Raw genomic sequence first — 24140 nt, forward strand, 5'->3', positions numbered from 1 at the left:
CATCTCGTTCTGGACTCTTGCAACATCTACCTAACTCTTCCCACCCGCACTCCCTCTACCTTTCCGTGTATTTCCACGTAGATATTTGAACAACATAGATTATATCTAGAATCCTTCCATGTCTCTGTTGCCCACACAGAATCAAGTTCATCCTTTCCTGGGGCCTCCGCCCTGCTCTTCAACCTCATCTTGAGACCCTTGCTTTCTCCCCTGTCCCTCTATTAACTGACCTTTTGTTTTCAGGTCTGTGGACGTATCCTGAAGTAGATCCCCAGTTAGCACCCCCCCCTAAAAAAAAAAGCATCTACTGGGATGCCTGGCTGGCTCGGTAAGTTGAGCGTCCAACTTTGACTCAGGTCATGATCTCACAGTTCGTGGGTTCGAGCCCCGCATCGAGCTTTGTGCCGACAGCTCAGAGCCTGGAGCCTGCTTCGGATTCTGTGTCTCCCTCTCACTGCCCCTCCTCTACTCGCGCTCTGTCTCTCTCAAAAATAAATAAACATTAAAAAAAATTTTTTTAAGCATCTACCTATGAAAAAGCAGCCTTCAAAACAGCAGTTGCTGCAGACCTGGTAGGTGCACCCCCCATGCTCTGAGTCACCACCCCTGCCCCCCTGCCCCCCATCTCCGCCTCCTGCCGTCTTCTGCCCCTCTCTCATGCTGCTTCCTCCTTCTCTTGACTCTTGGCTAATACTGCTGGAGCCTTCAGGATTGAACTCAACTGTTGTCTTCCCTGGGATACTTTGGTGAGCCCTAATTGGGTAAAGGATGCCCCAGCTCTGTGTCCCCAGATCCCCAGGACTCATCTCTTATGGCACGACATTCAGAAATGATGCGTGTATGTCAGCCACAGGACTGTGAGCCCTTCAGGGCTAGGCCACCTCCCATGTATGTCTTTGCGTTTCCAGCACCTGGCCCGTGTATGTGGGGAGGAAATGTGTGTATTGAACTAAAGATAGTCTCAAGGGCCCGGTATGACAGTGCTGTGAACTTGATCACTGTTTGTGTCTGTTATGAATAAACTAATTTGTGCCAATGGGAGATGCCGTCGTAGATTGAGGAGACCAGGAAAAAGCCTAAACCGTTACGTGCTTGTGGCAAATCTTGATGCTGTGGACACAGGTGTGATCACAGAGATTAGAAGTGGGGTGGGGGGGGGTGAGGCAGCACACACCAGGCTGGGGTCCCTGTTCCTGACTGTGCATCACAATCACCTGGTGAGCTTGTGAAAGACACAGATCTCTGCCTCCCGCGCCCCCCCCCCCCCCCCCCCCGCGCTGGCAGGGGTTCTGCTGTCACTTGCCGAGGTGGGGCCTGGGCCTCTGTATTTTTAAAAGCTCTCCAGGTGACTGTAAATATATACCCAGGGCATCACACCTGACAACAGGATCAAAGCTGCAGGAACGAACAGGTGTGAGTTTGAAGGGAAGTCAGAGACCTCAGGACCCCATAAAGCACATTCCTGGCACGGATTGGGGTGGGTCTGTGATTGGTAGGGTAGGGCAGCAAGTCAGACCAGTCCAGTGCCCTAGGGCGAATTCAAGCCTCCGAGATCTATAAAAAAAGGGCATATCCTGAATAGCTCAGCTCCCCGTGGTGATGAAAACCAGGTTTTCCCCTAGGTTAAACTCTCTGAATGAAGTTCTGTCTACTCCTGCATGGAACAGGAGGAATTTTCTTATTTGTTTACTTCAAGAAGTCCTTGCCTACTCTAATTGATGATAAGCATTGACTGATACTAGAATCTTATTCTCACCTAGTCTAGAAAGTCAAACAGATTGTAAAACAGAAATGTTAAAGGAAAACAGCTGGGCTCTATGCTTTTGACCCACAACGTATGACTCAAAAAGAGACTGATGTCATAAACTCTCCGTGACTGGCATCGTGGCATTCCCGGAGGCAAGGGGTACGAGAAGAGAGAACTACACCACCTTGTACACCCAAAATGCCATTTTGGACATCCAGACTTGGGATAAGGGCCTTGTCAGACAGCAATACACAGATTTTATCTATACCTACGCCGTTTGGGGCAGATTTGAAATTAGCCGTTGCCAGCCTGCCCTGAGGAACGGTGCCTGTGACTCGGCCCCTTAGGAGCAGGGGTATTCTGAGTACACAGGCACATATTTCAAGGTCTCCCCATGCTTTCCGGCATGCCCTCTGTGAAGTCACTGGCCCCTCTCTGTACCCCTTTCTCTTCCTGTGCAGCCGGGACACCTCTGGTCATCATCTGGTGATGTTTATGAAGCCCCACCAGACCTTTGTCTGAAAGGCCCTGTCGACAGTAATGCGTGCCCGTTGTGAGAGATGGTTACGAGAGAATGGAGGTGAGGGCAGGGTGCCAAACGTGGCCAGCGCTTTTATCTTTGACGTTATAAAGAGGTCCCCTGGCCAAGGGCCAGCCTGGGGTTTACTGGGATATAGAATGCAGACGCGTGCGGTCTCCTGTTGGTGGGGCGCCAGGGCGAGTGCTCCCCTTGCATTCCACCAGCACTTCATTTCCACAGGATGCAAGGTTGCCAGGCAGAGCATCTGAGCCCTGGCAGTTTTATGCAGGGTCTCTGACGGGTATGGGGTGGGGCGAAAGGAGAGCTGAGCCACGGAACCTGGTCCCTTCTGTCCCCTCTCACCCCCCAGCCCTCCACCCAGACCTCAGAAAGAGTGTTTTCTCTGCCAGACCCTCAGCCCATGAGTGATTGCCCTTTGGAATGACCCACCCCTGAGCTTCCAGGAACGGAACTCGGCACAGACTAATCCAGGGACGACAGATTTTGAATAATTGGAGGTACACTGGCTTTTGTCTACTGAGAGACCAGTGCAATTCTGGGCTCTTTCCTTTCTGGGACTAATTCTTCCTCTCAAATTGGAACATACTCCCTTTGAACTTTTTGCTTGTTTGGTACATGGTCTGAGGATGTCATTGCTGCCTTACAAGGCGGTCATAAGAACTGGTGAATTTGTGCAGGCCAGCTCTGAGAAGGTAGGGGGGGCTGTCAGAAATCGCATTAACCAATGTAAAGGGACAGATCCTGATGTGACATTAAATACTTTCCTTTGGTCGCCCTTACGATTACCTCCTAAAAAAGCATGTCTAGACCTCTGTCCTGGACTCATCGTCTGAAATTGTTAGCGTGGACCCCAACTACACCGTCCCCTTGGTTTGGGAGCACAGATTAAATAACCGGATGGATGTGTTTGCTTTAGCGGATGAACGAATACCGTGTTCTCGCGTGAGTCCGGAATGTCTCCCGCTGTAATCATTCTACATACAAATGTTGGAGGGAACGTGTGAATTAAATAATCATTGTCAAATCCTTGGGTTGGCAGAGAGCACTGCTGGGTTAGGTGCCGTCTTTGTTCAGTCCTCTGCACACTCTCCAGGCTCTGACTGGTGTGTTTCACACGTGAGAAAACTCAGCCTAAAACAGAATGAAGGAAAAATCTAGAGCAGGGAGATATTTGCAATTTATTGTCCAGCCGCCGATTCCAAAGTCTCTCCCCTTCCCTAATTTCAGGTCTCTCCTCACGCGCAATACACACACCATATACGTAGGGGACTGGTGGAGCGGAATGATTAGTTTCCATCTCCATGGTAACCTCCGTCAGGTGCTCACCTGGGGAGGCTGAGCCGGGAGGCGTTGTTAGCCTCTGGTCCCCCAGCGGCCGGCGGCAGAGGCTGGACGGGGGCTGCAGCCTGCCTGTTTCCATTTTCCCCGGTCTGCCCGTCACGCCCTCACGTACGCCAGGAGCGCCGAGCCGGGATCTTGCTGTTGTTCCTCCCGTTTCAAATGTCTCTGGAGACACCACGTCTGGGTTACCCTGACCTTGGCTATCAGAACATTGCCCCTTCTCCCCGGCGGGATTCTGCCCTGCTGCTGTGGCAGACGCTCGCATCTGTTCCCAAAGAAGGAACGCGAGAGATGGCGGTGTGGCGGGCTGGAGGAGCCGAGGGCCGTGGATTGGGTCTCCATTAAAACAAAACCCGCCCTGAAACTTGGGGGTGTATTTGATCTTAGTGACTGTTGCGATTAGAACGATTGTTCCCGTAAAATCGTTGCCTTTTTTCCCCAGTCCCAACCCTCCCACCTTGTGGGGTTCCCCCCACGGGGCTGGCAGGGCCCCTCGAGGGGTTTGCGGGTTTACAGCTACACGGCCACCGTTTGATCATCTCTGTACAAATGTGAAAAGAATTTGCTTGAATGTGCTTTTGCAAGCTGAGCCAGTAGCCTTCTGCCTCACGTAGTCCCTGATATACATTCTCAGGAACACATCTTTCCAGCTGGAAGGAGAGTGCAGGGAAGGGCCTCCTCCCTAAATGTCTGAGTGTCATGTCGAGCTGCGTTTCTGTATCAGCCAGTCGTGCTCGTTTTCCACCAAATGTTGCACCCAAGGCAGATTTTCAGCAGGCATCACTGACCCGGGTGGGCTCTCAAATTGCCCCAAGTGTGTGACTGCCAAGTGCTTTTCATTTCCCCTGAGTGACCTGATTTTACAAGCAATGAGCTGATTTCTCCGAGAACGGGGTTTAGTCACTGGGATAAGAATGCGTGGGACAGAGGGAGGGGAGCTGTTGAGATGGGAGCTGGAAAAGGCCTACAGTGGTTCTAGATGGTCTAACTTCACCCTCACAAGGCTGCTGTCACTTTCCTAGAAGTGGTGAAGGGGACATTCCCCTTCCGGCAATTCTGTGTACCTGGAGACTTGACCTTGAACTTGCAGTTGGTTCCCATGTTGTGGTCTTGTGGAAATGTGTAGTTGCTGTAGAATCCCATTTCTTTTTTTTTTCTCTTTTTTTTTTTTTAATTTTAGAGAGAGAGAGTGCAAGCGGGGGAGGGACTGAGGGAGAGAGAGAGGGAGAGAGAGGAAGAATTTCAGGCAGTCTCCATGCTCAGCACAGAGCCCGATGCAGGGCTTGATCCCACAACCCTGGGATCGTGACCTGGGCTGAAATCAAGAGTCGGACGCTCAACCGACTGAGCCACCCGGGCGCCCCAGTAGAGTCCTGTTTCTATCTGAGAAATAAATGGGTGAGATGGGCGTTGGCCGATGCTGACAGTGACAATGAGAACATAAAACCAGGTGACAGTTGAACGGAGTGCTGCTGCTAAAGGCCCGGGGTGTTTCATGAGCCCTCTTCAACAGCAGCATTTATTTGGACTGGGCTCAGTGCCCCTCGGTGCCCGAATACTCCTGGGCTGGATGCCGGCTAGTGGTGGGACCGGCTGGTTGGAGATGGCATACCACCCCGGCGACAGGACATTCGCTCCCGGCTCACCCAGCTTGCCTGGAGGGTGTGAGGGGCGGGAGGCCGGAGCTTCGGGCTCCAGTTGAGGACACAGGGCTTAGAGCCTTGCGGCATCCTGCTTGTGCAAGTCGCGTGCAGGCTCCGAGACCTCGCCATTTCACAAAGCACGTGAGAAAATAACCTTTGTAAGGCCGTGTCATTTCACCTGGGGTCTCTTAACAGCCCCTGGAGGACCTTTTCACCTGCATCAGTCATTCCTGATGCTCCAGTTATCATGGAACCCCTTGGAAAATGACGAGGGATTGTGACCGCGGAGGTCAGGGGCCGTTCGGTGTAGTTCTTGGTGAACGGGAGAAGCTTGTTGACGAAGTTGAGCAAGAATCTTCCGGGGAGAGGGAGTGGGACGTGCAGAGATGTGGGGCACGGCAGTCAGAGCTCGATGGCACATCCTCTGGTAGAACAAGACCACTTTTCTCCCTCCCACCAAACAGAGCAGACTCCAGTCAGACCTCCAGGGACCCCTGCCTGCTCGGGTGGGAATTGAAAACTCAGACCACGGTGCCATTCGTGACCTTGGTACTTCTAGAGGGTGCACAAGAAAGGGTTAGAAGGCGCAGCTGCTAGAGAATTACTACACTGAAGATTAGCTTCAGGAAGGACAACTGCCCTGCCAAGGTCACACACGTGTGGAACACGGACTCGGCTCTACGTTTTAGGACCCTAAATCCAGTGTCCCCTCTCGCCACGTTCTAACTGTTGTGTACAATCGCTTGTTAACTGCTGATTAGAACGTGCTGCAAGTTGAACGTGCTTCGGGCGGAGAACATTCCTTCCTTCACGTTCTTCCCGAATCCATAATGCCCATTGACTTGTGGGCCGTTGATAGGAGAATGAACGCTCTATTTTTAACCACTCTTTTTTCCACTTTACGAAAGAGCCACTTTCCCCCTCAAGTTAAATCTGAATTGCTTTCAGTTGTTTTTGCCAGAGGAGGTGGAAATTGGTTCCAGCAGAGATGTTTCCTGTGAATCACAAAGGTTTTGAATGATGTTGTATATTAATCTGTTAGTCCCAGTACATTATCCACGAACCAGGGTACCTCAGTCAAGGCTCTTCAGGTTGAACTTTGTTCCCCTCGAGATTTTGAACTTTAAGATTTTCCATCTCTCCCCTAAGTGCAGACACTATGTTTGAATCTCTCTTTGCTTTAAAAACAAAACACATGAAGAAAGCCTCTCCTTCTTTTGAGACACTAGAATTATTGAATTACTGGAAGAGTTTGTAAGTATTCGGTAATTTTATTTCCCATCCTCTACTCATCTCCCTCCAATCCAATCTAATTAGGCTTTGCAGGAGGATTGGATAACAGGAAGTACTGGAAGCAGATTGCTTTTCTCCTTTTCCTTTTAATGGGAACCATCTGAAATCAGCCCAGTGCCGGAGCTCCGGCACCCAGCACTCGTGAGCCGAGTGAGCACATCTGTTTAAGTGTTTCAGGTACAGAGTAGATCTGGATGGCTGCATCCGATGTTTGAGCCTGATAGAGCCCATGGTTTTTCCCAAGGACGGACAGCCTTGCTGAATTCCAACCTTATCCAGTTGAAGAAACTTGAATTTCTAATCCCCCACTGGCGCCTGGCAGGTATGCTTCCTACTCTGAAACCCAAAGGAAGCACTTGGCCGATTGAATGTAATTGTGTTGAGTGGCACCCTTTTATGTAGCGGTGAGATTATCTCATATCATCTGGCACCTATTTTTTTTTTTCCACAGCGAAGGGAATGATGCTAGGGTATTGATTTAGCAGCTGTGTTTGAGGGAACTTAAATGGCCTCACTGATCCATTCAGGGTCAGATGGAGGCAGGGGCCTCTGGGCCAAGTGAGCAACAGGGTTCTCAGGAGGAGGTCGGAGGGAGGAGCCAGGAATCAACACAGTCTGCCCCCAGATGGCTGGGATGCGGTTGTCAGAGAGCCTGGTTCCGGAGCCAGTGAGGGATTTCTTATGCCGGGGGAGAGTTCACAGCTATGTTCTAGACTGGTCTCTGGGCCTCCGGCAAATACCGGCAGCTACAGTGGAAACGTAGCCTTTTCCCACAGAGTCGTGACATAGTAATATGAGAAACAGGTCAGGATACAAGTATGGTGTGAAACAAACCAGCCTCCGTTTCCTTGGTTGAGATTCTCTTTCCTGTTGTTGTGGAGTCGAGGTGTTTTCTTGTAATACTGGTCCCCGTGGATCGAAGATCATGTGTCTCTCTTCATTCGTTTACTCTGTCACCAAACACGTACCAAGTAACGTCCCATGCTGGCACTGGGAACACACGTGATTGGGTCGTGGTCCCTCGAGCAGTTCTGAGGCTTGCGGGGGACACAGTAAGGCCGAGCCCGAATGACAGCTCAGTGCTGAGAGAGGTGTGCAGAGTGTGACTGGGTAGCTGCAGTTGTCCAGGGGGGGCTGGACTAACTCAGAGGGCGGAAGTAGAACAAGATTTCCTGATGAGGACGTTTGGGGCCGGTCCTTCAGGGACAAATGGGAAGAAAACCAAAGAAGTGAATGGAAGTGGTGACCCAGGGGACGGACAGGCACTGCAGTCCAGGTCCTTCCAGAGTCCAGAGGGAAGGATTGCAGTTGAAGAGTAGGTGTTGGTATCGTGGCAGTAAGATAGAGCCCGGGGCGTGTCAGATTGGGGTGGGGCTGTGAGAGGAAAGAATGGGGGTAAGAAGGAACCAGGTATCTAGAGAATGGACTCTTGAACTGTGGGGAGTAGTTTGCACCTGACCCCCGGCGGGGAAATGGGGGTGATGAGTAGAGGAGCTTGGGAGGCCACAGAAGGGAGACACTTGGGAGACTCATTCTTACCACATCCTGGGAGCAGCCGCCATACTTCTGCCTCCAAGGAATTCTTGCCATGTTTTTACTAGTTCAAGTGAAGACACGCTCTTTAAGGGCTTTTCTGGAACTGTGCAAGAGAGCGGTCCAGAGGTAGAGCTGACCGGGCTGTGTTTTACTTCAGCCTCTAGAGTGGTCAGGTGGAAGGAACAGTGGTGGTTATCCAAGCCAACTTCCTATTTTCTGGGTGAGGGAGCTGAGGCCCAGGAAGAGGAAGGCTTGCTTAGGGACGTCTAGCCAGTCAGGGCAGAGGTGCTATTACCGGTCCTGGAACCGACATGTCCTGAATTATCTACATCATCTCCCAGCAGAGTGAGCTTCTCAGAAGCCCTTCTGCTTATAGTCTGAATTATTGTTATCATTTATAGAAAACTCAACAATGGTACGTTTGATTTAAAAGAAGAAAAAAAAATATATATATATATGCACACACACACACACATATATACACGTATATATGTATATGTGTATATATATACGTATATATATACACATATACATATATGTATGTATATATATATATATACATACATATATATATACACACACACACACACATATATATATATATATATATATATATATATATATATATATGCATAAAATGAATGTTTCCACCTACTGGAAACAAATTTCAGGACTTACCCATTCAAGCCCTGTTTACATAGTAAAGCTAAAATTCAAAAAGGATTTTTTTCCCCCTAAATAACTCTATCTTGAATGATAGCAAGTATCTTGGATGTGTTCGGATAAGAAATAGTGAAATGTTCGGATAAGAAATAGTGAAATAAGGATATAAGTTTACTGGTTTTATACCTCAGGGACCTTGAAAAAGAACATGATAATTTACTCTTATATTTGCAAATTGAAGAAATAGATGTAAATTATGCTTCCCTAAGTAGTTTCTATGCACATATATTTCCTATATATATGAACACGTGTGTATATGCATATGTACACACATTATTGAATGTATCCCTCCTTGGTGTGGAGAGAGGAGAGACAGACCCTATTGTGGGGACAGTCACAGGAGAAGTCACAGAATATAACAAAGTCTGTGGGAGTGGGGGGAATTGGGAACCTGAGCATGTAGTGAACACACGCTCTCATCATCGTGGAACATTCCAGGGAACTGATGGTTAGCCATTAGTGAATGCCGCTTGTCTCACTCCAATATAGAGTGCTCTCAGGAGCGATTTCTGAGTGTTTGGAAACAGATTCAAAGCTTGCCTTCTCCTCTGGTAGGTGATGAAGTCTTAGGCTCAACCCAAAGAATAGCTAGTCAGATTATTGAGCAGGTTTAGTTGTGAGTACAGTTCCCATATGAAATTATTCTGTCTCACCCTGAGGTCATGAGGGCCATGGTCTCTCCCCGTTTTGTGGAAGACAACAAGATCCACTACAGGTTCCATGTTGGTGGATTGATTGCCCTTTTCCAAGTGCTGCTGTTAGGAAGATCCTGGGACCACGGGTTGAAGAGAATTTTGAAGCTACCCCCTCAAAGACCTGTTGCATCTTTCAGAGCTTGAGCTCTGAGGCCAGACAGACTTGGATTTGAATCTCACCTCTGGCAATTAGGGACAGAAGGACATTTGTAGCAGTTAATTAAGCATTAGGGCTATCTTGTGCCTCATTTGTGCGTTATAGGTGTTGATGCCCTATGAGGATGTTGTGACGAACAATTGAAATACATACACAAGACATCCAGGTCATTGCCAAATAAATGTGAATTTTTATCTTCCAGACCCATCCTAGAGACATTAAACTGGGCATTGGTTACATACCATGCTCTGTGCTGGTATTTGGGAGAGGCAGGATCAAAGAAGAATAAGACCTATATTTAACTCTAAAATGGGAAAGATGCGGGGCGCCTAGGTGGCTCAGTCGGTTAAGCGTCCAACTTCGGCTCAGGTCACGATCTCGCGGTCCGTGAGTTCGAGCCCCACGTCGGGCTTTGTGCTGATGGCTTGGAGCCTGGAGCCTGCTTCAGATTCTGTGTCCCCCTCTCTCTCTGCCCCTCCCCTGTTTGCACTCTGTCCCTCTCAAAAATAAATAAACATTTAAAAAATTTTTATGGGAAAGATATGACATGCACACACACTGCAGCTGAGGACCTCTATCCACACCGGCCTTCTTGCTATCTCTGAAACATCGGGCCAGCCCTGCCTCGGCATCCTGGCACTAGCTGCTGGCTCCTCTTCAGGGAGTTCTTATCTCCCACCCCTCTACCTCTCCCAGACCTTTATCTTATCAGCGAGGCCTTCCTGGATAACCCTGCTTAAATGGAACTCCCTGGGGCCAGTGCTCCCTGTCCCTCTCCCTCCGACAAATAGTATTTTACGTGTGTGTTTTTTCGGTCATTCCACGCTCCTCCCACCTCTTCAGCGAAAACACTAGGATTTCTTTACCGCTTTATTCTCAGTGCCTAGAGCATTGTGCTAGGTAGGTCCTCAGTAGGTGCTGACTGAATAGATAAATGGTCGTGGGATTGAGCCCTGTGTTGGTCTCCAGACTGAGCGTGGAGCCTGCTTAAGATTCTGTCTCTTTTTCCCTTTCTGCCCCTCACTGCCCGCCCCCCACTCTCTCTAAAATTAAAAAAAAAAATTAATTTCAGCTGCAGGGAGGTGCATGTGCCAAGGTCCAGTGACCAGAAGAACAGCAGGTATGTGGGACTGTGTTAGTTTCCTATGACTGCCGTAACAGACGATCACACACTCAGTGGCTTGAAACAACACAGATTTATTGTCTTGCAGTTCTGCGGGTCAGAAGCCTGACACCGGTGTCCCTGGGCTAAAATGAAGGTCTTGGCAGGGCTGCCTTCCTTTGCAGAGTCTCCAGGGGGAATTTGTATCCTTGTCTTTGCTGGCTTCTGCAGGTGGCCTGTGCTCTGTGGTCTGTGGGTCCCTTCCTCCGCCTTCTTAGCCAACAGTGAGGTTGGGCCCTCCCGTCACATCGCTCTGACCTCTTACTCTGCCTGCCTCTTCCACTCTGCAAGACCCTTGTGATTCCCTTGGGCCCACCTGGGGAGTCCAGGGCACTCGCCTTAATCTCACTTGCAGCTTAATTCCCCTTTGCTGTGTACCCAAACCTGTGTGCAGGTTCCGGGGATCGGGATGTGGACATCTTTGGGGGCATCTGTGCCGCCTACCGGAGAGTCTAAGAAGCAAGACGTTTTGCCTAGAGCCTAAGGCTTGAGCTGCCAGTAGCAAAATATCAAACAGGAAAATGTCATCCTAAACCGCCATGGTTGTTGAGATTTAACACGTGGGCTTTATCTGGAAGGTGCTAGCAAGTTGCTTCGGAATGAAGTGGTGGGACTGAGGCTTTAGGAGCTAAATGTGGACTTAGGGCAGGTATTTAGAAGGAGATTGATGTTTACCTTTTTTAAAGCAATTCATTTTTGTTTCCTCTCCTATGTATAGAAAGCTAGGTTCTTACTCAGAATATCCCTAAGGGGTGCCTGGGTGGCTCAGTCGGTTAAGTGTCCAACTTCGGCTCAGGTCATGATCTCGCGGTTCGTGAGTTCCAGCCCTGCATCGGGCTCTGTGCTGACAGCTCGGAGCCTGGAGCCTGCTTCAGATTCTGCGTCTCCCTCTCTCTCTGCCCCTCCCCTGTTTGTGCTCTCTTTGTGTCTCAAAAATAAATAAACGTTAAAAAAATTTTTTTAATATTAAAAAAAGAAAAAGAATTTACCCAAAAAAGCAGGGTCCACTTATGGTTTCTTTTTTTTTTTTTTTAAGTTTATTTATTTACTTTGAGAGAGAGAGAAAGAGAAGAAGAGAGAGAGAAGGAGTGGGAAGGGGCAGAGAGAATTCCATCCAGGCTCCACACTGCCAGCATGGAGCCTGATGTGGGGCTCAAACCCACAAACCAGGAGATCGTGACCTGAACTGAAATCAAAAAAGTATGGAACATTTGACAAATTTGCATCACCTCCTTCCACAGGAGCCATGCGAATCTTCTCTGTATTGTTCCAATTTTAGTATGTGTACTGTCGAAGCAAACACTGGATTCCTTTTAAAAACCACCCAATATTATTATTCATATGCACGACATGTCTACACAGAGACCCATGAAGCCCTCCTACACAGACACATCACACAAGCTCACATATTTCCTCACATGTGTACCTGCTGCCTCGCCCTGTTCGTGGGATCTCTTTTCTGTGGCTCTCTGTGGCCCTCATTTGTTCTCTGCCCTGGCAGACCTGTGTGCTGTGTATCTTCCTGCCGGTAACACAGGCTTACTCTGATGGTGGTTCTCACAAGGGTCATTGTATAAACCTCCTCTAGTAGGCATGCAGAAATCTCCAGGGAGACCTCCATTGTTTGAAAATGTCTGCCTCCCGCACCTTTGCCGTGATTTGGCCATGATTTGATATAACTTCCTGAGATGGTTCTTCTCCCTGACACCCATCGAGAGTTTAATGAATATCGAATACCTGGTTTTGAATGGTGTCTGATGACAATTTCTTAAGCTTTGAGTAGCCTCCTTAAAGCAGCTCTGTCCAACAGAACTTTCTGTGATGCCAGAACTATTCTGTATCTGCGCTGCCCAGTATGGTGGTCACAGCCACATGTGGCTACTGAACTCCTAAAATGTGGACATACAGGAAGAGTAAAGGACTTGCTTACTAACCCAGAGGACAAACATTTAATAAATGGTAACCTACACTTTTATTTTGTTTTGAATTACTTTTTAAAATGTTGGGTATCTTTTTTCCCTTTTCTTTTTTCTAGTTTTTGCAGAAGTCAAAATTCGTTCACATGGGTGTAATTGTACTCATCTTACTCTTACCTAGACCCGTTTTGATTGATAACAACATTTTTGATTTAAGTTATCTTTGGTCTCCAAACAAATGATTCTTTCTCTTGCCCCTCTTACTCTTCCTGATATATATCAGCTTTATTGAGATATAATGCACATAGCATACAATTCAGTCATGTAAAGTATACAATTCAGTGGCTTTTAGTATTTTTACAGAGTTGTAGAACCATTAATACAGTGGATTTTACATTTTCATTGTCCCAAGAAGAAACTCCATCCTCATTAGTGGTCCTTGCCCAGTTCTCCCCAACCCCGTCCCCCTCCCTAGCCAATTAGTAATATATATTACATATATATATATATATATATATATATATATATATATATATATATATATATATCCATTCATTGGCTAAGGGACATTTGGGTCGTTTCCACCTTATTTGCTAGAATTATGCTGCTATGAATATTGACGCACAACTGTGTGTGTGAACCCAGGTTCTCCTTTCTCTCGGGTATCTAGAGTGGAATTGTTAAATGATATGGAAGCTCTGCTCAACCTTTTGAGAAACTGCCAGGCTAGTTTCCAAAGTGCCTGCATCATTTCACATTGCTGCCAGTAATACATGAGAGTTTCAGTATCTCTACATCCTCACCAACATTGGTATTATGTTTTTTCTTGACATCCTTATAGCCAAGCTGATGGGTATCAAGTGATACCTCCGTGTGGTTTTCATGTGTATTTCCCTAATGGCTAATGATGTTGAGCATCTTTCCATGTGCTTATTGGCCGTTTGTATATCTTTTTTGGAAAAATGTCTGTTCAGATCCTTTGTCCATTTTTTTTCCTTTGCCTGTTTTTTAATTAAATAATTTGTCTTTCTTTCTGTTCTCTTAATTTGGCCTGGGCAGGATGCTGATATGCTTACTGGTGATGAGCAAGTATGGAAGGAAGTTCAAGAATCGCTGAAAAAAATTGAGGAACTGAAGGCACATTGGAGTATCCTTTTACCTGTGGATTGAGCTGTACCCTTGGGATTGCTTCTTTATTGGTTGGAGCTTGGTGTTAATGAAACCCAAGTCCACGGTTTGACCTCTGTGTGAGCCAGTGAGCTTCATTCTGTGTCATGGTCACAGGCTGCATCCCAATCCCTGCCAACAGTTTGGGTAATGGCTAGGGAAGGCCATGGCCGGCCGGGTCAGTGTGAGTACCTCACCACCATTCAATAGTAATCAAAAGTCATGACCAGTAATTGGACAGTAAATAGTAGTCTGTATACAAGGTAACAAATTTCTAAATTCCCTTTGCCTATAACCTACATCTCTGGGAAAGAATAACTCAGAATCCTTATAACTTAATGTCATTGACCCTCAGATCTAGAAGCTTCATATTAAATTAACCACAACTAGAATGGCAGTGGGAGTCACCACATAATAAATTTTCTTGGCATAAACAGTAAGGACCATGAGTGGGTCAGAGTTCAGAGAGTAGGAGAGAGCACTTATGCTGGAGGCCATGTGGGGAGGCTACGCTGACGTTATGCCGAGTGAAAGGTGGCCCAAATCAGGGACAGGGTTTGGATGGGCAGAGGCTGAGGAGGGGGTCGCTTCCAGTAGGGGAGGTCACCTGAGCAAAAATGCAACAGAGGGAAACCACCCGGTAAGAAGAAATAGACCAAGATGAAAAAGATCGAAATGTCATTCAGGTGCCGCGGGGAAATTCTTACCCCCATCAGTAAGAAAATCTGCAGACGAGGTGTTCTTGAAAGCAATGTAAAGAATAGGAGAGGTGGATAGATAGATGTTCTTACCTTCAAAGGTGAAATAAGTAATTTCTGAAATCTTGTACCCAGTGGGTGGGTTTTGTTTGTTTGTTTGTTTGTTTGTTGTTGCAGGTTGGGTAAGGAATCTAATTGGTTACTAAAGGAAGGAAAAAGGAAGCTGTGATCAGCCCGAGGCTGCAGGGTTTGCCAAGAACAAGGGAGTCCCAGCTTTCTTTGGCAAAGTTTGTACGTAGATTCCAGAAGGAGATTCAGTTAGAAGTGGCCAAGAAATTGATGCTGGATGCTAGCCTGGCCGGACGTCTTCCTAAATGGCTGAACAGCCATATGAGAAAATGCTGCCACCCGGGTCCCTGTCACTCTGGAGTTCTCTGTCGCCCCCGCCTCCAGTTCTCTTCCACCTTTGACTCTGTACCTTGAATGAACACATGGAGCACAGGGTCATCACATTCCCAAAGGTTATAGTGGGGAGGATGGCAGAGGGGGGCTGATATGATCCCTGAAGGTTTGAATGATGCCTGAATCCAAAAAGATGAAATGCAACAAGAACGTATATAAAATCTTCTATCTGGGTCAAAAAGCTTAAGTCTGTAAATATACATAAAGCTTAGCAATAGCAAAACATGTGGAACAATTTTAGGGTTTTAGTAAACAGCAAAGTTTAATAAAGTTTACAAGGATGATATAACCCCTCAAAAAACTACTGTGATCTTAGGCTGTATTAATAGAGAATAGAAAGTAAGAAAGGTGATGCTTTTTGTGTGATCCTATCTGTAGTTTTCTGTTCACTTTAGGGTAGGACATGTTAAGAAAGGTGTAGGAAAATTGGAATCGGTTTTGAAGAATGGAGCCAGGATCCCAGTGGAATTTGAAACCCTGTCCATAGGAAGGATTGGCATTATTAGGAAAACAGTCAAATCTGGGAATGAGAGGGGGTCCTCCTTGGGCTCAGAGAACCGTTACAGTTAGAGAAGTAGGGTCATTCTCTGTTGTCCCATGCGGTAGAATTAGGGCCCTGATGACCCTGCTACAGTTGGGTTTCACTGCAAACTGACTCTGTGCCTGCCACCTTGCCAGTCACAACCCAGCCTTTGGTCCACCCTTAATCGTGGAATAGATCGGAGGGTCTATTAAGAGGACACAACCCTGCACTCACAACTCTCACACGTAAATGAATACCTGTTTTGGTAAATATGTATTTGAGAGGCATCAAAGGCAGAATAGTCAGCTCTGGGAGGTTAAAGAAGGTTCCAGAGAGGAGGTGACCACTGAGTTGTGTCTGGGAGGCACAGTGGGAATTCTCCAGGCCGACGCCGTGAAGAAGGGCACCCGCCAGAGCGGGGAGCCTGTGTAGACGGGCAGAATGTGAAATCACGTGCTGTTCTCAGATCATGCTTGTTCAGTATGGGGGGGCATCCCGGCAAGGCCTTACAGGCCGTGCATGGAGATGATGCTTTCTAGGGGAGAGGGGCCCGTGGAGGACTTAGGCAGAATAATATGATACTAAGTGAGTAAAAGCTCGGTGGTTCCAAGGAGTTGACTAATTTCCCTTTAATCCCCTTTTCCTCCCCCCCATTCCTCTTACTGTCATTGAAAAGCGTGCAGGAAAAAGGGTATCCGAGGGACCGTTCTGTCCGCTTCGGGTAGGCCCTCCACGCTGCTCCGGTCTAGAGCTCAATTCCTCACTGGAACAGAACGGATCGTACTCGACACCAAGCAAATGCCGGTGACTGCATTTTCGAGCAAATACAATGTCAACATTAGCTTGGGGGAAAAGCCTCTTAGTTAAAATTATTCCATTTTTTTGCTCACTGGGGTGTTTTACAGGAAAGGCTGGCCTTGTTTGCCAGGAGACAGTTGCCAATGTTACGAAGGGAAATTGGCACGCGCTCCCTTCCAGCCTGCTGGGGGATAAAGTGGATGTGTTCCTATCAGTGGCTGCAGAATATCACATCTGGTTTTTATTTCTAAGGCTTGTCACCTCAAACCTCTTTGAAATGAGTCGGAGTGTATACAAACGAATAGGCAAATAGCAACGGAGGTCAAGCAACACAGTGTTAAAATAAGGTGCACAGTCTTGCCACAGAAATGTCTAGCGTTGTGTAAGAGACAGTCATTCCTCCTGACCGTTCGTCATATATCTAATCCTGGAATGAAAAGCCACAGAGGTTAGCCCGGCAATCTGTTACAAAATCAGTGCCCTGCCTAAGCTACCGCCTACCCCCAACCTCTGGGGATACACTCGGCACACTTTAAACATGTGTGTCAGATGGGTACGAAAGAAAGGCACCGACTCACTTTTCTTCAATGAATGTACCTCTTCTGAGAGCAGAGTCGACCCCTCAGAGACAGGACTCATGCTGAAATTACAGAGCGTAGTGTGCAGAAGGCTGAAGTAAAACCTGTGCATTGCGGCACTTGTGATTCTAAGTAAGGAAGTCGTGCCTTTGGGGTGAAGTATTCTGCCTCTAGGCGAAGAGAAGCGTATTTCCTGGAGGGTTAATGAAGACATTAGTTCCCACTCACACAGGCAGCTTGATTGGTTTATTACAAGTGTTGCTGACGTTCTGGAAGGCCGCACCGCCTGGCCGGCATGGAGGCTGGGAGCGGTAGATGTTGCTGGAGGGTGGGATAAAGGGGCGCTGAAGTGCACCGTTCAGGGCGGGCGTGCGGTGTGAGAGCCCAATGGAGGATGGAGGGGGCTTCGGTCAGGGGCACTGATCGCGAAGAGACTGGCTTGTGTGCTGGAGGTGAGGGGCGTGGGTAGGAGGGGGTTCGGTCCGCTGAGCCGTTTTCCTTACGCCTGGTCACGATCAGGGCTCCTGTCCCCTAGGTGCTCACCTGGGTGACATCCTCAGAGCCTCAGATCTGACAAATGACAGAAGTAGCTCACACTGACATCCAGCTTTATCTGCAAAGGCTATGCCATTTCTGTCGCGTCTGAAATCTGCAAACCGAGTGCAGATTTCGCCCCAGTGGAATTCTGCACATGAAAGCAGATGGATTGGAGCCACACAGGTTGAAGGCGGGGAGGGCCAGCCCCGGGCCGGCATCCTCGTGGCCTCCCCTCATCTGACACCAGCAGTGGAGGCTGTGCAGGAAGGGAGCTGCCTTCCGCCGTGCTTCCGGAGTGATCCACCTGGGAGGGATTCAGAGCACGCTCCATACACCGTGCGCTCAGTCCTCCGACTCCCTCTGGAACAGCACGGGGAGTAATAGCCGTTGTCAAAAGCGCGATCACACCGAAGTCCCGCGGGAGTGAGTTTTGGGTTCACAACGAGTCAGAAAGTCAGAGCTGCTCCTAAGTGGGTATCGGGTCTTCTCCCTGCCCTTTTTAAAGCATCATTCGCCCTGCCCACAGTTTACATGCAGGAGCCATGTTCTTAATATTATCTTGTGCTTTGGGGGCTCAAAATATGAATTGGTTTTTTTTGGTTAAGTATAGGCTTGGATCACTTTTGCTTTATAATCAAGAAACTTCAGGGGCGCCTGGGTGGCTCAGTCGGTTGAGCGTCCGACTTCAGCTCAGGTCACGATCTCGCGCTCCGTGAGTTCGAGCCCCGCGTCAGGCTCTGGGCTGATGGCTCAGAGCCTGGAGCCTGCTTCGGATTCTGTGTCTCCCTCTCTCTCTGCCCCTCCCCCGTTCATGCTCTGTCTCTGTCTCAAAAATAAATAAATGTTAAAAAAAAAAAATTAAAAAAAAAAAAAAAAAAAGAAACTTCAATATGAGGCCCAGTGGGGATGTACTTGTTCAACCTGCTTCCCCTCCCGTGGGCCAGTGAGTGGCTGTGGGCTTGGTTTCACGTATGCCCGAGGTTCAAACGACACAGAAGCAGAAATGAGCTCCTCCTCTTAGACACGGAATCTGCCTGAAGCTTCTTTAATTTCAGACCAGTTTTGTAACGGAAGCTGACGGCATGCATAATTTCAACTGGACCTAACTGGTAGTCCAGTTTAATAAACAGCTGTATTCACTCCGTGCCTGGATGTAAAGAGAACGCTTACAGGAGTCGGAAGAAAGAACGGTTCTTTGGGTATCTTAATCCCCCAAAGTACAGGCTTGCGTGGAAGACGGCTTGTTGATGTAAAAACAGAATTTACTTGTCTGAGACGCCACTTACATGTTTTTGTTTCTCGAGTGTGTTTGCAGGCAGCTCATCTGTGCAAAATAATGGGCTCTTCCTTCCCTCCTGTGCCTGGGAGCTCTTCAGCCTGTTAGAGAATCGCACTTTGCTTGTTTTCTGGCTGAAGACAATGAATCCTTAACTAAGGTTAATAACAGAGTGGGAGCAGGTTCTGGCCATGTGCCAGGCGATCATCAGCAGCAACTCGGAACGGCTTCCCGATATCAACATCTACCAGCTGAAGGTGCTCGACTGCGCCATGGACGCCTGCATCAACCTGGGTCTGCTGGAGGAGGCCTTGTTCTACGGAATTCGGACCATGGAGCCGTACAGGTGAGTGCCAGCGAGAGGGCCGGAGGAAGGGCCGCGGTGTCTTCTGTGGGCGTGGGATCGACATCCCCCAGTCACTCGGCTTACTCTGCTTTCCCGAGTGTTCGCTTCCGTTCCCATCCGCTTCTCGGTCAGCGTGCAAAACCAGACCTTGTTTCGTCCACTCCTTTGTGCGTTGGCTCCTGTGCATACACTCGTCGTTCGTACACTCGTCGTTCCTGCGCGTGTCAGGCGCCGTGGGTGTGGAGCCGGTGGTTACAGTGCGGTGTCCTGCTTGCGGCGACGGGGTGGAGGCGGAGTGCTGAGGGCGGCCGCGGGGCCACGTGGCCCGTACCAGCCGGGGGAGGCCGCGGCATTAGCCTCTGCTGATCCAGGTGAGGGTGGCCCGTCTGGGGCCCTCGGTCCGGCCGACAAGTGACCATCTCTTCCACCTTGATGGCTCCCGGGGTGCCTTCGCTGGAGCCGTTTAGCCTCACGGCCCCCTTATGACCCAGGCTCAAACGTGTCATCGAGCCAGGCGAAGGAGCTGTTGGCGATTGATTGCTCCTTGACTGACTTCAGCTCCCTCGGACCAGTGGGCGTTCTGTCCGTGGATGTTGCGGTAACTCAGAGGAGCTTTGGCAGAATTGACATCCAGTGCTGCGCTTTGGTGCCGGTGGGGCTGAGGACACAAGTGTGGAAGTTGGGATAGATCGGCCCAAGGGAGGGGGCACAGCCGTTCGTACCACCGTCTGAGGTTGGATCAGATCACCCACTGCTGAGAAGGTGCCCTGAAGCCTGGGGAGCGTGGGGGAGGGGGGGAGGTCCCTGGAGAGCGGAGGCTCCATTCCGGGTAGCTCTGAAGACCATGGGGACACGACGTCAGCCCCGAGGGGCTAAGCAGAGGGAGAACCAGGTCTCCACCTAGGCCACGTGGGTCAACGGGCCGGGGAGGGGCTGTACGTGAAGAGGGGGGCAGAGTCCCGGGTACTGCCTGTCCCGCCTCGAGGAGAGCCTCGGGAGAGGACCGAGAGGGGAGGTGACGAGATTCCACGTGAGAACGGAAGCAAGCCCAGGGTCTAGGATATCCGTTCAGGTGGGAACTGAGACACGAGGAAGTGAGACACGAGGCCGGGAGGCCGGGCCTGGGCCTGGAGCGCGGTGCCGGCAGAGAGGAGCCTGAAGACCCCGCCGGCCGGGTGGGCGGCAGGGGTGTGCAGGCCGGCCGTGGCCCTGGGGTGCCCGAGGGTGTTTTCAGAGCTTCCGTAGGTGGCTTCTTCCACTGCTTGTGGTGGAACAGCTCTGGAATCCAGACTGTGAGTCAGCGCTAATCAAACTTGAGAGAGATCGCCTTGAGGGCTGAGACTGTCGACTTTCCCATGAGCGGGAAACGTCTGTTTGGTATGATGAATCTTGTGGGTTTGCAGAGCATATGAGCCGAGCACAGAGAGATAAGGCTTCCTTCTCTGAGCCTCAGTGTTGCAACGAGAGGCGGGTCCGCGACGGTCGGTGTCACCTCGCTCTGAACTCCGGGGCTCGGTGTGAGGAAGCCAAACCACAGGCTGAGCGGATGGACTGAGGCCAGGAGACGCCGGCTGGGAAAATCCTGCCTGCGGTCCCTCCGCTGCCCCTCCCCCCACTCCGGCTGCTGCGGGACATGCGCCCACTTCTCCTCCTGCCCTCCCTCCATGCTTACCCCCACCGGGCTGCCCTGCGGGCCGCTCAGCACAGACGCAGGAGGACCCCACTTCAAGGGCGCTCCTCCGCGTGTTCTTGAATCTTCTCTCCCCACCTATCAAGGCTTCTCTGAAGGACTGCTTAACTCCTTAATTAACTGGCAGTTTTACTGACTTGAGTCAGACAAAGAAGCCTTTCTTGGAAGTGAGGCCAAGCCCACCAGAATGGACTCCGTATATCGGGGATACGTTTGGTTCTCTTTTCCTGGTGTTTGGCAGGTCACAGTTTCTCCGTAAGTAGACGCTCTGTTCTCGTGCTGGGTGGCAGATTTCTAAAGCCTCCCTCACTTTCCCTCCCCTGGAGCTTGTTAGGAACTTGCCCTGTGGTGTTCTGTATTTCCAGAAATCCAGTCTGCATCGATCCACTTCAAACGAGTGGGATCTGAACAGTTTGCAGCGGTATCGTAGAGGAAGATGCTATGAGTAACCGAGAACCGACAGAGAGAAGTCAGGTGGACGCTGTCATACTTGGCCTTTCTTCGCTTTAGCGCAGCAAGAGTGAAAATAAGGGACACAGGGTCAGGTGCGGTGCAAGCCCTTCAGCGATCTTAACTGTGAGGTGGGCATCTGGAAGTTGGTGACGCTTTTTGCCCCCTGCCTGTACACGAGGGAGTTTACGCTGTGGGCCGTCAAACACCTACCCGGTCTCCCCACAGGTGATCCAGGTAGACTTTGGGTTCACCTTTGGCCGAGGACGTGGGCAGTTAGCTCGGCAGGAGTTACTGAGAGGTGACCGGATTGCCACCTGCTCCAACAGTTTTACAATGTTAATATACTGTTTGTAACAGCTAGATTGAGGTCAGGACACCAGGGGTGGTTTTTCTCACTCCTGACCTTGGCTAAATTTTAACAACTACTGACCGCAGAGGAGAAGGTGTCCACATTCTGGTTTTGTCCAAATCACCACGTTGCCTTCAGCTCCCTTCTTGCCCGTCTGTCATTTATTTTTACTCAGTAGAAATAAGTTCCCTTTATGTTGCAACGCAGCATGAAAATCTTTATGTTTCATAAAGTAGGTTGGCGTTAATTCACGTCCAACAGAATTTATCATCTTTAGCTCATACTGTTTCCTCTTGAGACGTTCTGTGATTATACATGCATGGTCATCTGTCCTGTAGCACTATGAACATTAAGCAGAATGAAAGCAATTTAAAGGTATTTCATAAATTTTAATAAAAAATGATTAAATAAAATCTTAAAAAGATTTTTTTTTTTGTTTATTTCTGAGACAGAGAGGCAGAGCATGAGTGGGGGAGGGGCAGAGAGAGAGGGAGACACAGAATCTGAAGCAGGACACAGAATCTGAGCTGTCAGCACAGAGCCCAACGTGGGGCTTGAACTCATGAACCCGTGAGATCGTGACCCGAGCCGAAGTCAGTCGCTCAACGACTGAGCCACCCAGACGCCCCTAAATAAAATCTTAACCACAAGATGAATTGAGTTCCGAAAGTCAGTTTGCTGGTGGTAGTTCAGAGTTTGGGAAACATTTTCCTGTTGAAGAAGGTGTTCATGATTATGGTGCTATCACGAGACTAGCCCTTGAAAGTCTGCTCAGCCCCAGATATCACCAGTGTTTACCATACAGTTTAAAAAGATAAAAAAGGAGAAACTAATACAAAAACAAAACTGAGCATTACCTTAAACTTAAGATTTAAATCATGATGGCTATAAATTAGACTTGATTTTCTTTAGGACCCGGAGAAAGAGCTAGAGATGCAGAGGCTTTTTAAGGCTTTGAGGAGGACTTCAGTACATTCACACGTGTTCTGGTAACATAACTTTTGTTGGGAGAATAGCATTACTTCCAGGAAAGGGTGCTTTCAAAGGAACACGAGATAAAGATCACCCTCATTTTTCAAAGTCAGGTCCCACTCCCTGGAGATAAGCAGGATGAGTTTCTTCCCTGAAATTTTCAGTACACATACATAAACCTGCGTCCACAGGACACTTACGGGGTTCTCTAAGGCCTCCGTTCTTTCTCTCGGTTTCCCAGTGATTCTCACACCCTCGGAGACCCTGATTTCCCCCCCACTCTCCCCTTGAAACTGCTCCGTCGGACTCTTGTACCTCTCCTTCCTCTCCTTTCTTTCTGTCTTGCCTCTTCTTGTCTTTGTCGTGGAGGGACTCAGCCCCAGTCTTGATCTGTTACCTGCGCCCCGCAAGGCGGTGGGTGGGGAAGGGGGGAGGAGCCAGAGAAGCGAGGGAGGAGCCAAGCAGTCTTCTTAGTGGTCAGAGAAGAGAAAATCCCATGTTCTACTAGTGGTTGTTTTCACTTCACTACAGAGTGAGGACATGGTGCAGATCAGCTTCTGTATGTCTGCCTTGTTCTTTTTAACAGATATATACAGTGTCCTCTCATGTACATTCCTGTACCGTAATTTGCAGACTAGTCCCTATTGTTTCCATTTATGTTTACTATTTGAAGAAATGCTGCCATTAACGTCCACGTACTTGGATCTTTGTGTAAAGATATATAGGACAAATCCATATGGTAAATTCCTAAATGCTAACTTGCCGCATCAAAACGTGCATTCATTTAATTTTTTTCAAGTTTACTTATTTTGAGAGAGAGCGTGCACATGAGGGGCCCACAGAGAGGGAGAGAGAGTCCCAAGCAGGCTCTGCACCATCAGCACAGATCCCAGCTCAGGGCTTGAACTCATCAACCACAAGATCATGACCTGCCCTGAAATCAAGAGTCGGATGCTTACCTGACTGAGCCACCCAGGCGTCCCAAAATGTACGTTCATTTTAAATGGAGGTAACAGTCACCAAACTGTGTCCCCCATCCACCCAGATGTCAGTTTCCTCCAAAGAACGGAGAATGGGTGACATGATTTTTATATATCTGCTCTAAATTCACTTCAAAATATATGAGTCTTCTCCTTTCCCTTGACCAAAGCCTGCTCTTACAGGGTGAGATTTGCTGCCATTGACCTGACAAACAGTGTTTTGTGGTGGCGGGAAGGACATTTTGTGAGCATCCTGGGAAAGCGCAGAACATGAACCACGAAGGGATTTGAACAAGCGGGCGCGGGATCCGAGACGGGAGCGGCGTGAAACCCGCCTTGTGGAAGCCAAGGCTGAGAAGAGTGACTTCAGCCCCCATAGTTTCCTGTGCCCTGTTGTCAGAAGAAATGGTGGGAGCGCAGAAGTGAAGGGAGCTGGTGGTTTGGGGACACGACGTGCTCATGGGTCAGGTGCCTGTAACCTCGAGACCGCCAGCGATTACACAGCAGCCCCACCATTTTCATTCTGCCAGCAATTTTTTAACTTTTCCTCGGAAGCT

At 49.0% G+C, this 24140-nt stretch overlaps 1 protein-coding gene and 1 non-coding gene across 8 annotated transcripts in view; one reads left to right on the forward strand and one right to left on the reverse strand.

Annotated features, from left to right (window-relative positions):
• Positions 1-24140, forward strand: part of SMYD3 (SET and MYND domain containing 3) — a 690952-nt gene that overhangs the window by 574291 nt on the left and 92521 nt on the right. For 6 of the 7 annotated variants that reach the window (XM_042924637.1, XM_042924644.1, XM_042924642.1 and 3 more), the window contains 2 exons: positions 13814-13901; positions 18965-19139. In XM_042924637.1, the coding sequence (XP_042780571.1) occupies positions 13814-13901; positions 18965-19139 (263 nt within the window). Of the gene's footprint in view, positions 1-13813; positions 13902-18964; positions 19140-21194; positions 21574-24140 lie in introns of those variants that run through there. The other variant, XM_042924638.1, reaches the window with a different exon arrangement.
• Positions 12035-12139, reverse strand: LOC122212552. Its single transcript, XR_006199221.1, has one exon. It is a non-coding gene; the product is annotated as a U6 spliceosomal RNA (small nuclear RNA).

Source organism: Panthera leo, chromosome F3 (genome assembly GCF_018350215.1).
Source record: "Panthera leo isolate Ple1 chromosome F3, P.leo_Ple1_pat1.1, whole genome shotgun sequence".
Classification (NCBI taxonomy): domain Eukaryota; kingdom Metazoa; phylum Chordata; class Mammalia; order Carnivora; family Felidae; genus Panthera; species Panthera leo.